Raw genomic sequence first — 13290 nt, 5'->3', positions numbered from 1 at the left:
TTACAAAATGGTTACTGGCAATTCATCAGATCGAGAAATGGTGTAATGAACACAATTTATTTATTTCACATAATATGTGACCCCTCACTCCTCTCCACCTGACACTCTCCTTTCTCCACCCTCACGCCTCTCCAATCCCACTCCTCCTCACACTCTCCTCCAATACCTCCTCACACTCCTCTCCAATATTCCTCACACCCCTCTCTAATCCCTCACATTCCTCTCCAATCCCTAACACTCCTCTCTAATTCCTCACACTCCTCTCCAATTCCTCACACTCCCCTCCAATTCCTCACACTCCCCTCCAATTCCTCACACTCCTCTCCAATTCCTCACACTCCTCTCCAACCCCTCACACTCCTCTCCAATCCCTCACACTCCTCTCCAATCCCTCACACTCCCCTCCAATCACACCTCACTCCCCTCTCCAATCGCTCCTCACTCCCCTCTCCAATCGCTCCTCACTCTCCTCCAATTGGCCCTCACCCTCCAACCCCTCGCTCCTCTCCAACCCTGAGCCCCTCTCCAACCCCACACTCCTCTCCAATACCTCCTCACACTCCTCTCCAATACCTCCACACACTCCTCTCCAATTCTTCACACTCCTCTCCAATCCCTCACACTCCTCTCCAATCCCTCACACTCCTCTGCAATCCCTCACAGTCCTCTCAAATTCCTCACACTCCTCTCCAATTCTTCACACTCCCCTCCAATCCCTCACACTCCCCTCCAATCCCTCACACTCCTCTCCAATCCCGCACACTCCTCTCCAATCCCTCACACTCCTCTCCAATCCCTCACACTCCTCTCCAATTCTTCACACTCCTCTCCAATACCTCACACTCCTCTCCAATCCCTCACATTCCTCTCCAATCCCTCACACTCCTCTCCAATCCCACACACTCCTCTCCAATCCCTCACACTCCTCTCCAATCCCTCACACTCCTCTCCAATCCCTCACACTCCTCTCCAATCCCTCATACTCCACTCAAATTGTTCCTCACTCGCCTCTCCAATCGCTCCTCACTCCTCTCCAACCCCTAGCTCCTCACTCCCCAACTCCGAGCTCCTGACTCTTCAACCCCTAGCTCTCCAACTCCTCGCTCCTCGCTCTCCAACCCCTAACTCCTCGCTCTCCAACCCCGAGCTCCTCGCTCTCCAACCCCTAGCTCCTCGCTCTCCAATCCCTTGCTCCTCGCTCTCCAACCCCTCACCCCTCACTCTCCAACCCCTCACTCCTCACTCTCCAACCCGTTGCTCCTCACTCTGCAACCCCTCGCGCCTCGTTCTCCAACCTCTCGCGCCTCTCCAATTTCTCGCTCCTCTCCAACCCCTTGCTCCTCACTCTCCAACCCCTAGCTCCTCACTCTCCAACCCCTCACTCCTCTCCAATGTCTCGCTCCTCTCCAACCCCTAGCCCCTCTCTCTCCAACCCCTAGCTCCTCACTCCCCAACCCTGAACTCCTCGCTCTCCAACCTCTAGCTCCTCGCTCTCCAACCCCTCGCTCCTTGCTCTCCAACCCCGAGCTCCTCACTCTCCAACCCCTAGCTCCTCGCTATCCAACCCCTCGCTCCTTGCTCTCCAACTCCTTGCTTGCTCTCACTCTCCAACCCCTCACCCCTCACTCTTCAACCCCTCACTCCTCACTCTCCAACCCGTCGCTCCTCACTCTCCAACCCGTCGCTCCTCGCTCTGCAACCCCTCACTCCTCGCTCTCCAACCTCTCGCTCCTCTCCAATTTCTTGCTCCTCTCCAGCCCCTAGCTCCTCACTCTCCAACCCCTAGCTCCTCACTCTCCAACTCCTCACTTCTCTCCAATGTCTCGCTCCTCTCCAACCCCTAGCTCCTCACTCCCCAACCCTGAGCTCCTCGCTCTTCAACCTCTCGCCCCTCTCCAATTTCTTGCTCCTCTCCAGCCCCTAGCTCCTCGCTCTCCAACTCCTCGCTCCTCACTCGGCAACCCCGAGCTCCTCGCTCTCCAACCCCTAGCTCCTCGCTCTCCAACTCCTCGCTCCTTGCTCTCCAACCCCGAGCTCCTCGCTCTCCAACCCCTAGCTTCTCGCTCTCCAACCCCTAGCTCCTCGCTCTCCAACGCCTCACACATCCCTCTCCAATCCTCACTCATCACTCTCCAATCCCTCACACTCCTCTCCAATCCCTCACACTCCTCTACAATTCCTCACACTCCTCTCCAATCCATCACACTCCTCTCCAATCCCTCACACTCCTCTCCAATCCCTCACACTCCTCTCCAATCCCTCACACTCCTCTCCAATTCCTCACACTCCTCTCCAATTTCTCACACTCCCCTCCAATCGCTCCTCACTCTCCTCTCCAATCGCTCCTCACTCTCCTTTCCAATCGCTCCTCACTCTCTGCTCCAATCGGCCCTCACTCTCCAACCCCTAACTCCTCGCTCTCCAACTCCTCGCACCTCGCTCTCCAACCCCTAGCTCCTCGCTCTCCAACCCCTAGTGCCTCGCTCTCCAACCCCTCGCCCCTCACTCTCCAACCTGTTTCCCCTCGCTCTGCAACCCCTCGCTACTCGTTCTCCAACCTCTCGCGCCTCTCCAATTTCTCGCTCCTCTCCAACCCCTAGCTCTTCACTCTCCAACCCCTAGCGCCTCACTCTCCAACCCCTCACTCCACTCCAATGTCTCGCTCCTCTCCAACCCCTGGCCCCTCACTCTCCAACCCCTTGCGCCTCACTCCCGAACTCTGAGCTTCTCGCTCTCCAACCCCTCGCTCCTTGCTCTCCAACCCCGAGCTCCTCGCTCTCCAACCCCCAGCTCCTCGCTCTCCAACCCCTCGCTCCTTGCTCCTCGCTCTCCAACCCCTCGCTCCTCACTCTTCAACCCCTCACTCCTCACACTCCAGCTCCTCACTCTCCAACCCATCGCTCCTCGCTCTGCAACTCCTCACTCCTCGCTCTCCAACCTCTCGCTCCTCTCCAATTTCTTGCTCCGCTCCAGCCCCTAGTTCCTCACTCTCCAACCCCTAGCTCCTCACTCTCCAACCCCTAGCTCCTCACTCTCCAACCCCTCACTCCTCTCCAATGTCTCGCTCCTCTCCAACCCCTAGCTCCTCACTCTCCAACCCCTAGCCCCTCACTCCCCAACCCTGAGCTCCTCGCTCTCCAACCTCTAGCTCCTCGCTCTCCAAATCCTCGCTCCTCACTCTCCAACCCTGAGCTCCTCGCTCTCCAACCCCTAGCTCCTCGCTCTCCAACCCCTCGCTCCTTGCTCTCCAACCCCGAGCTCCTTGCTCTCCAACCCCTAGCTCCTCGCTCTCCAACCCCTAGCTCCTCGCTCTCCAACCCCTCACACATCCCTCTCCCACCCCTCGCTCATCGCTCTCCAACCCCTCGCTCATCGCTCTCCAACCCCTCGCTCATCGCTCTCCAACCCCTCGCTCCTCGCTCTCCAACGCCTCGTTCCTCACTCTCCAACTCCTTGCCCCTCGCTCTCCAACCCCTCGCTCATCGCTCTCCAACCCCTCGCTCCTTGCTCTCCAACCCCTCGCTCCTCAATCTCCAACCCCTAGCTCTTCACTCCCCAACCATGAGCTCCTCGCTCTCCAACCTCTAGCTCCTCACTCTCCAACTCCTCGCTCCTCACTCTCCAACGCCGAGCTCCTCGCTCTCCAACCCCTAGCTCCTCGCTCTCCAACTCCTCGCTCCTTGCTCTCCAACCCCTCGCTCCTCGCTCTCCAACCCCTAGCTCCTCGCTCTCCAACCCCTAGCTCCTCGCTTTCCAACGCCTCACACATCCCTCTCCAACCCCTCACTCATCGCTCTCCAACCCCTCGCTCCTCACTCTCCAAATCCTAGCCCCTCACTCTCCAACCCCTCGCTCATCGCTCTCCAACCCCTCCTCGCTCTCCATCCCCTAACTCCTTTCTCTCCAACCCCTCAGTCCTTGCTCTCCATCCCCTAGCTCCTCACTCTCCAACCCCTCGCTGCTTGCTCTACAACCCTTAGCTCCTCGCTCTCCAACCCCTAGCGCCTCGCTCTCCAACCCCTACCGCCTCGCTCTCCAACCCCTCGCTCCTCGCTCTCCAACTCCTCGCTCTTCGCTCTCCAACCCCTCGCTCTCCAACTCCTCGCTCCTCGCTCTCGAACCCCTCGCTCCTTGCTCTCCAACCGCTCGCTCTCCAACCCCTAGCTCCTCGCTCTCCAACCCCTCGCTCCTCGCATTCCAAGCCTCGCTCTCCAACACCTCGCTCCTCACTCTCCAACCCATAGCTCCTCACTCTCCAACCCCTAGCTCCTCGCTCTCCAACCCCTCGCCCCTCACTCTCCAACCCCTCGCTCCTCTCTCCCCAACCCCTAGCTCCTCACTCTCCAACCCCTAGCTCCTCGCTCTCCAACCCCTAGCTCCCCGTTCTCCAACCCCTCGCCCCTCACTCTCCAACCCCTCGCTCCTCTCTCCCCAACCCCTAGCGCCTCGCTCTCCAACCCCTACCGCCTCGCTCTCCAACCCCTCGCTCCTCGCTCTCCAACTCCTCGCTCTTCGCTCTCCAACCCCTCGCTCTCCAACTCCTCGCTCCTCGCTCTCGAACCCCTCGCTCCTTGCTCTCCAACCCCTAGCTCCTCGCTCTCCAACCCCTCGCTCCTCGCATTCCAAGCCTCGCTATCCAACACCTCGCTCCTCACTCTCCAACCCATAGCTCCTCACTCTCCAACCCCTAGCTCCTCGCTCTCCAACCCCTAGCTCCCCGTTCTCCAACCCCTCGCCCCTCACTCTCCAACCCCTCGCTCCTCTCTCCCCAACTCCTCGCTCCTCGCTCCTCTCCCGTCTCATTCATTTTGGAAATGGAAGTTTCCACGCAACGCATGAATTGTCACGATCCTCAAGAGGAAGTGTCTCGTAATCATCAAATGACAAATGGCAAGTAAATTACATTGTGAAAATTAAAGATTTCAAATAAACCTATTTAAAGTGTATGCGCACATATCTAATAATAAAAAACGAAGAAATATCTCTCCGTAATTTCCTGAAACATATTTTACTTCCGGATAATAATGTTGAATGAAATAAGAACGAAGAAATATATGTCGTTTTGTGACGACTGTCATCAAAAGTAAAAGTAATATATCTCAACGGAAAAGAAAAAGCGAATTTTTAAAATGTCGAAATTTTCCCCGACTGTTATTTTAGGCGGTGTATTTTCGTGCATCATCGTGGCGCGAGTTTTAAAAATATATTTCTGCATTTTCCCATGTGTGCGTGAATGTTTTCAATTATTTCTGACACCGAATCTAAAACCATCGATAAAAAATAAATCAGATGGTGAATGCGGGATAAAATCGTGAGGGTGACTCAATGAATGGGCTTTATTTTACAGGCCTTTGAGAAATCATTTCGTTCTATAAACGGAAACTTTCATGGGATTCTCTTCCCGTTTTTTTTCAACCGAGTATAAAACTATGTCAGCGACTGTTAAAAATGAAATGATATATCGAATTAGAGTTGAAATAAACCTGTGTGAGAGAGAAGGACAGCACGGGCCTAACTAAACAGGCCTCAAAGCTATTCGAGTTAATAAAATGGTTGATATTTGTTTACATGAAGCCTCTCCAAGAATGGGTGGAGCTACTCTGCAAATGGAGTAAGCCACACCCCCAGACAGACAGACAGACAGACAGACAGACAGACAGACAGAATCACCTTTGCCTACTATAATATAGTAGTGGGGTCACCCATGGGAATCCCATGGGGAATGGACGTGTGTGACATTTGGACATCTTGATTTAGATTCTGCACATTACATTTTACAAAATGGTTACTGGCAATTCATCAGATCCAGAAATTCTGTGGTGAACACAATTTATTTATTTCACATAATATGTAACCCCTCACTCCTCTCCACCTGACACTCTCCTTTCTCCACCTTCAAGCCTCTCCAATCCCACTCCTCCTCAAACTCCCCTCCAATACCTCCTCACACTCCTCTCCAATACTTCCTCACACCCCACTCTAATCCCTCACACTCCTCTCCAATCCCTCACACTCCTCTCCAATCCCTCACACTCCTCTCCAATCCCTCACACTCCTCTCCAATTCCTCACACTCCTCTCCAATTCTTCACACTCCTCTCCAAATCCTCACACTCCTCTCCAATACCTCACACTCCCCTCCAATCCCTCACACTCCCCTCCAATCCCTCACACTCCTCTCCAATCCCTCACACTCCTCTCCAATTCCTCACACTCCTCTCCAATTCCTCACACTCCTCTCCATTTCCTCACACTCCTCTCCAATCCCTCGCACTCCTCTCCAATCACTCACACTCCTCTCCAATCCCACATACTCCACTCCAATCATTCCTCACTCGCCTCTCCAATCGCTCCTCACTCGTCTCTCCAATCGCTCCTCACTCTCCTCTCCAATCGGCCCTCACTCTCCAACCCCTCGCTCCTCTCCAACCCCTTGCTCCTCTCCAACCCCTTGCTCCTCTCCAACTCCTTGCTCCTCTCCAACTCCTCCTCACACGCCTCTCCAACCCCTCCTCACACTCCTCTCCAATACTTCCTCACACTCCTCTCCAATACCTCCTCACACTCCGCTCCAATTGCCCCTCACTCGCCTCTCCAATCGACCCTCACTCCCCTCTCCAATCGCTCCTCACTCACCTCTCCAATCGCTCACTCGCCTCTCCAATCGCTCCTCACTCGCCTCTCCAATTGCTCCTCACTTGCCTCTTCAATCGCTCCTCACTCTCCAACCCCTCGCTCCTCTCTAATCCCTCACACTCCTCTCCAACCCCTCGCTCCTCTGCAACCCCCGCTCCTCTCCAACCCCTAGCTCCTCTCCAACCCCAAGCTCCTCTCCAACCCCTAGCTCCTCTCCAACCCCTAGCGCCTCTCCAACCCCGAGCTCCCCTCCAACCCCTAGCTCCTCTCCAACCCCTAGCTCCTCTCCAACCCCTCGCTCCGCTCCAACCCCTAGCCCCTCTCCAATTCCTCACACTCCCCTCCAATCCCTCACACTCCTCTCCAATTCCTCACACTCCTCTCCAATTCCTCACACTCCTCTCCAATTCCTCACACGCCTGTCCAATCCCTCACACTCCTCTCCAATCCCTCATACTCCTCTCCAATCCCTCACACTCCTCTACAATCCCTCATACTCCCCTCCAATCGTGCCTCACTCGCCTATACAATCGCTCAATCCCTCACACTCCTCTCCAATCCCTCACACTCCTCTCCAATTCCTCACACTCCTCTCCAATTCCTCACACTCCTCTCCAATTCCTCACACTCCTCTCCAATTCCTCACACTCCTCTCCAATTCCTCACACTCCTCTCCAATCCCTCACATTCCTCTCCAATCCCTCACACTCCTCTCCAATCCCTCACACTCCTCTCCAATCCCTCACACTCCTCTCCAATCCCTCACACTCCTCTCCAATCCCTCACACTCCTCTCCAATCCCTCACACTCCTCTCCAATTCCTCACACTCCCCTCCAATCCCTCACACTCCCTTCCAATCCCCCACACTCCTCTCCAATTCCTCACACTCCCCTCCAATCCCTCACACTCCTCCCCAATCCCTCACGCTCCTCTCCAATCCCTCACGCTCTTCTCAAAATCCCCCACACTCCTCTCCAATTCCTCACACTCCCCTCCAATCGTGTCTCACTTGCCTCTCCAATTCCTCCTCGCTCCTCTGCAAGCCCTCGCTCCTCTCCAACCCCTAGCCCATCTCCAAACTCTCACTCCTCTCCAACCCCTTGCTCCTCTCCAACCCCTCCTCACTCTCCTCTCCAATACCTCCTCACACTCCTCTCAAATACATCCTCACACTCCTCTCCAATACATCCTAACACTCCTCTCTAATTGCCCCTCACTCACCTCTCCAATCGCTCCTCACTCTCCTCTCCAATCGCTCCTCACTCCCCTCTCCAATTGTTCCTCACTCCCCTCTCCAATCGCTCCTCACTCCCCTCTCCAAACGCTCCTCACTCTCCTCTCCAATCGCTCCTCACTCTGCAACTCCTCGCTCCTCTCCAACCCATAGCTCCTCTCCAACCCCTAGCTCCTCTCCAACCCCTCGCTCCTCTCCAACCCCTCACTCCTCTCCAACCCCTAACTCCTCTCCAACCCCTCGCTCCTCCAACTCCTCGCTCCTCTCCATCCCCTCGCTCCTCTCCAACCCCTCGCTCCTCTCCAACCCCTTGCTCCTCTCCAACCCCTAGGTCCTCTCCAACCCCGAGCTCCTCTGCAACCTCTAACTCCTCTCCAACCCCTCGCTCCTCTCCATCCCCTCACTCCTCTCCAACCCCGAGCTCCTCTCCAACATCTAACTCCTCTCCAACCCCTCGATCCTCTCCAACCCCCGCTCCTCTCCAACCCCCGCTCCTCTCCAACCCCCGCTCCTCTCCAACCCCCCGCTCCACTCCAACCCCCCGCTCTTTCTCCAACCCCTCGCTGGAATGAATGCCAGTTTAAACAGGATTACCTTTACTTCCGTATAATAATGATGAATGAAATAATAACGAAGAAATATCTGTCGACAATTTCCCGTCTGTGGCGATACGTGAACGAAGCTATGCCCCTCTCTCCACATTATTGTGATGACATATAAATTAAATATTTAATCGTGACAATTGTCATCAAATGGAAAAGTCCGCCACGAATTTTTAATATATCTCGCCATTTTCCTGTCTGTTATTTTAGGCGGCATATGGCCGACCGTGCCGCAATTTTAAAAATATATATCTCGGCAATTTCCCGTGTGTGCATAAATGTTCTCAATTATTTCTGACACCGAGTCTAAAACCATCGATAAAAATTAAATCAGATGGTGAATTCGATAAAATCGTGAGGGTGACTCAATGAATGGGCTTTATTTTACAGGCCTTTGAGAAATCATTTCGTTCTAGAAACGGAAACTTTCATGGGATTCTCTTCCCGTTTTTTTTCAACCGAGTCTAAAACTATGTTAGCGACTGTTAAAAATGAAATGATATATCGAATTCGAGTTGAAATAAACCTGTGTGAGAGAGAAAGACAGCACGGGCCTAACTAAACAGGCCTCAAAGCTATTTGAGTTAATAAAATGGTGGATATTTGTTTACATGAAGCCTCTCCAAAAATGGGTGGAGCTACTCTGCAAACGGAGTAAGCCACACCCTCGGACAGACAGACAGACAGACAGTCACCGTAGCCTATTATAATATAGATTGATGTGTAGATCACGCTCAAGAAATTTCAAACTGATAAGACCAAGTGTTGTCTCTGTCAAATTATAAGTCATAATTAAGGCACCAATGACTTCATCGTTAACAACACTTATTTCCACATGCAGAATTCTTCACAATGAGCCGTGTTTCATTTTTTTCCATGGAGCAGAATGGGAGACATAGAAGTGCAACGTTTTTCGGTTTTTCCAAGATGGTTCCTGTACCACATGACCTATGACGCCATAATTGTCCTAAAAAAAATTGAGAGGGGGAGGCACTCCTGTGGTGAAAATTTAGTGTCCATCAGACCAACAGTTGCAGAGACAAAAAATTCATACGAATCGGACCAAGCATTGTACTTGTCGAATTATGACGTCATAATGAAGGCACATAATTAACATATCTTATTCCCCATGGGGAGTACTTGAAAATGAGCCATGTTTCAATTATTTCCACTGAGCAGTTTCGGAGATATAGAGGTGCAACGTTTTTCCAAGATGGCGTCCATACCATATGACCGATAACATATAATTATGAATAAAATAATTCTACAGACAGAGGCTCTACTATGTTGAAAATTTTGTATCAATCGGACCAACGGTTGCCGAGAAAATGTTTTCTAAAAATGCAGACAGGCACATACAACATACGTACGCACCTACGCCACACGTACATATGCCCGCAATCGATTGCTCAACCCTGCCTTTCACTTCGCGAGTGCAGGCTAAAAAGTAAAGTGGTGTGGATTCTTTCTGAAGGCACTGTATTTCACTTCACATGCAAATTATTGTTAGCCTCTGATCCGTATGAGTGATTTCTTATCTTTACTCTGCTCAGCCATCTCAATGACAGATTTCCAATCATCACATTCACACTGCCACCTTCCTTCAGTTGTCCATGTCCCCATGACATTTATATTCGTCCTCCCTTCAGAATTGCAGAAAATAGACATTGTCACCAAAGATGTCACACATGAAACTGAAATAGCAGCGAATGCAGCCACAACGACTGCATAAAAGACAAAAGAAAAATATGAAGTGAAATATCAACAGATATACGACAATTGGGAGAATGGTAAAAGAGCAGGGAGACATATAAAAAAGAGATGGACAGATTGGACAAAGAAGACAAAGAAGACTCTTTGGAATGGCAAAGAAGAGATTAGCTCAACTGGGATGGAGAACGACTCATTGTAAATGCCCAAGACCAAGGACACCATACCAGTGGCTTTCAGAAAATGGCAAGACTCCCTCAATTGGACAGGTGGAGGTTTTGCAAAATAGAAACAGAAATAACGAGCCACCTCCTATCGGGGTGTAAAAAAAACATGTCAGAACAGCTGTACATCTAAAGGCACAGCCAATTATGTAAAGTAATCCAATGGTACATCTGCAAAAAATTCAATATCCCAGTTTCAGAAACCTCATGGAAACGTGAACCAAAAGTGATACTTGAAAACAATGGAATGATTTGGTTATTCCTTAAATTCTGAAATTTGTCTTTATCAGAAACACTGATTAAGACAACTTTCAGATGTTTCAGAAACACTTTTTTATGGGTAAATTGAAAAGTATTTTCTTTTCATGAATGGAATGCGAAGCAAGCAGATACACTGTCCTTCGAACGACATGACAATAACAGTTTCTCTCTTTGTCTTCCAGGAATTCCACAGGTTGCCATTCTTACCCACTGTGATGAGGCATGCGCAGAAGTTGGAAAAGATGTGACGAATGTTTACAAGAGCAAATACATCAATGACAAGGTAATGTGTCCATGAATACTGTTTCACTTAGTGTGTAAATCCAATTTGTTATTGTGATGAATATGGGATTTTCAAAATGATGTATGAACGCAAATGAAGCCTTGTATGTGTGTTTTGTGTCCATTAGCAGTATCACACTTTTGCTCACCAGTGATTTTCAGCTCACCTGGAACGTCGAACTTCGTTCCAGGGAGCTTATGCAATGGGGCGTCGTCCGTTCATAAACACTTGCAACTTCTTCGCCGAAACCGCTGATGGGATTGTGACCAAATTTGGCACAAATTATATTTGTTATGTTGTGACTAAAGTTTGTTCACGGCATTAAAATATTCGGGGGTCTACCGGATATCAAAGTGGATTCACGTTTGACCCCCAAAAATAGAAATTTGCTTTTTCCTCGGAAGCTACACATACTATTTTGATGAAACTTGACCGCAACCTTCATCACCCGTGATGTACCGAAGTTTGTTCATGACACAAATAAAATCGAAGTCTAAGAGGTTCTACGGGGGTCAAAATAGGTCCAGGTTTGACCCACCAAAATAAGTATTTGCTTTCTTTTCTGATACTATCAACACTATTTCGATGAAACTTGACCACAACCTTCAGCACTTGTGATGTACCAAAGTTTGTTTGTATGATTCTTCATGCTGTCCTATCCTTTAGCAACCGTTGAAATTGGTTTAAAATACCTTTAGTCAGTGCAGTAAGTACACTGTTTATTCTACCAGGTGAGCACCCAGGGGTATTGCTATGTTAATTTTATCCTGCCGTTGCGAGCGCAAAATTTAAGTAAAACAGTGTTTTAGGCATACATTTCAGCATTTAAATGAAGGAGTAACATGGAAATATAGGACACACAAGACATATCCGTGGATGTGATGTGTCAAGTTTGTACCGTTTCCTGTTAATACAAGTGACAGTGGCACATACACAAACACACTAAACTTAAACGACTCAAGAGAGGAAGGGAGATGTTCAGAAAGGAGACAGGACAAATACAGCAATTCCCAAGAAGAAATCAAAACCCAAAACAAAGGAGGAGAATCCAGAAGATAAATACAAATATAAAATTTAAAACAAACACCGAGAGGTAATGGTTGAAAATTGAAATGAAAGCAAGGAAAATTTATAAAAACTACGACAAGGCGAACATGAGGAGAAAACAAGCCCATATGTTTGAAAACAACCAGAAAAGATTCTACTATGAACGAGGGAAACGGAAGCAGAATATGTCAATGTGTCAAAAGTCTTTCCACCAAACGACGAAAAATTGGCAGAACAATTGAAATTAGTGAAATGGTTCTCCAATGACATTCAAATGGAATTTGGCCGAGATAAGTGTGCCAACTGGACATTCGTGCAGGGACAATCAAAAACGAACAACATAAAAATCGACCTCGTTACAACAATACAGGAGCTAAACAACGAAGAATCTTCCAAATGCTTTGTAGTACAAGAGGGCCACAAAATTTGTCACACAAAAATGCGCAAAGCAATTACCAAAGAATATCAGCATAGAACGAGGCTTATCCTGAAAACATCTCACACCAAGAAACAAATTCAAAGCCATAAACCATCGCACAGTACCAGTGTTCCAGTAAGCTGCGGAATAGTAAACTGGCCACAAGCGGATATCAAAAAACGAGATAGAAAAACAAGGAAACTCTTCACTATCCACAAAATGTTCTACAAAAATCAGTGCATTCCAAGAACGTACCTGCCGAGAAAAGAAGGAGGTGTCGGCCTGATTCAACTCAATAAAGTGCACAAAGCAACGACTGTAGCATTAGCAGAGTCCAAGCTCATGTAGTAATATGAAAAATTCAACAGACTACTGAATACAATTTGTGTACAAGCATGAACACAACAAGCCAAAAAAGGTATCTCTCACTCACCTTGCAAAAAACTTCCAAAAATAGGTGCAATTGGAAGGTGTCACGCACCACACTGAAACAGCAAAGAATACAGCCCCAACGATTGCAAAAAAAGACAAAATAAAAATACAAGATGAAATACCAGCAGATCCATAGTGACAACTGGGAGAAAGACAAAAAAGCATGGAAATAAAAAAAAAGAGTTGGACAGATTGGGGATAGACAAAGAAGGATCACTGGAATGGCTAAGAAGAGGTCAACTCAACTGGGATGGAGAACAAATCATTGTTTATTATTGTTGTTTATATACAAGAACACTGACGCAACATCACATGTGAAGGTGGTAGCAGATAGAAAATTAGAACAGCATTCGGTGGCGTCAGGAAGGGCATCCGGCCATAAAAACATTGCCTCAAAAAGAGAACCATGACAATTACAACTACATATGGGCAGGGTACAGCCC

The 13290-nt window shown here is 49.5% G+C and overlaps 1 protein-coding gene across 5 annotated transcripts in view; it reads left to right on the top strand.

Annotated features, from left to right (window-relative positions):
- Window positions 1–13290, top strand: part of LOC137422723 (interferon-induced protein 44-like) — a 229449-nt gene that overhangs the window by 204219 nt on the left and 11940 nt on the right. For all 5 annotated transcript variants that reach the window (XR_013621953.1, XM_078770644.1, XM_078770639.1 and 2 more), the window contains one exon: window positions 10850–10950. Coding sequence is in view for 4 of the 5 variants with exons in the window: in XM_078770644.1 (XP_078626770.1) it covers window positions 10850–10950 (101 nt within the window). In the remaining variant the exon portion in view is untranslated. The remainder of the gene's footprint in view (window positions 1–10849; window positions 10951–13290) is intronic.

This window comes from Myxine glutinosa, chromosome 1 (assembly GCF_964187855.1).
Source record: "Myxine glutinosa chromosome 1, kmMyxGlut1.1, whole genome shotgun sequence".
Classification (NCBI taxonomy): domain Eukaryota; kingdom Metazoa; phylum Chordata; class Myxini; order Myxiniformes; family Myxinidae; genus Myxine; species Myxine glutinosa.
The sequence above is the reverse complement of the archived record's forward strand: the minus strand, read 5'-3'. Positions and strand labels throughout refer to the sequence as shown.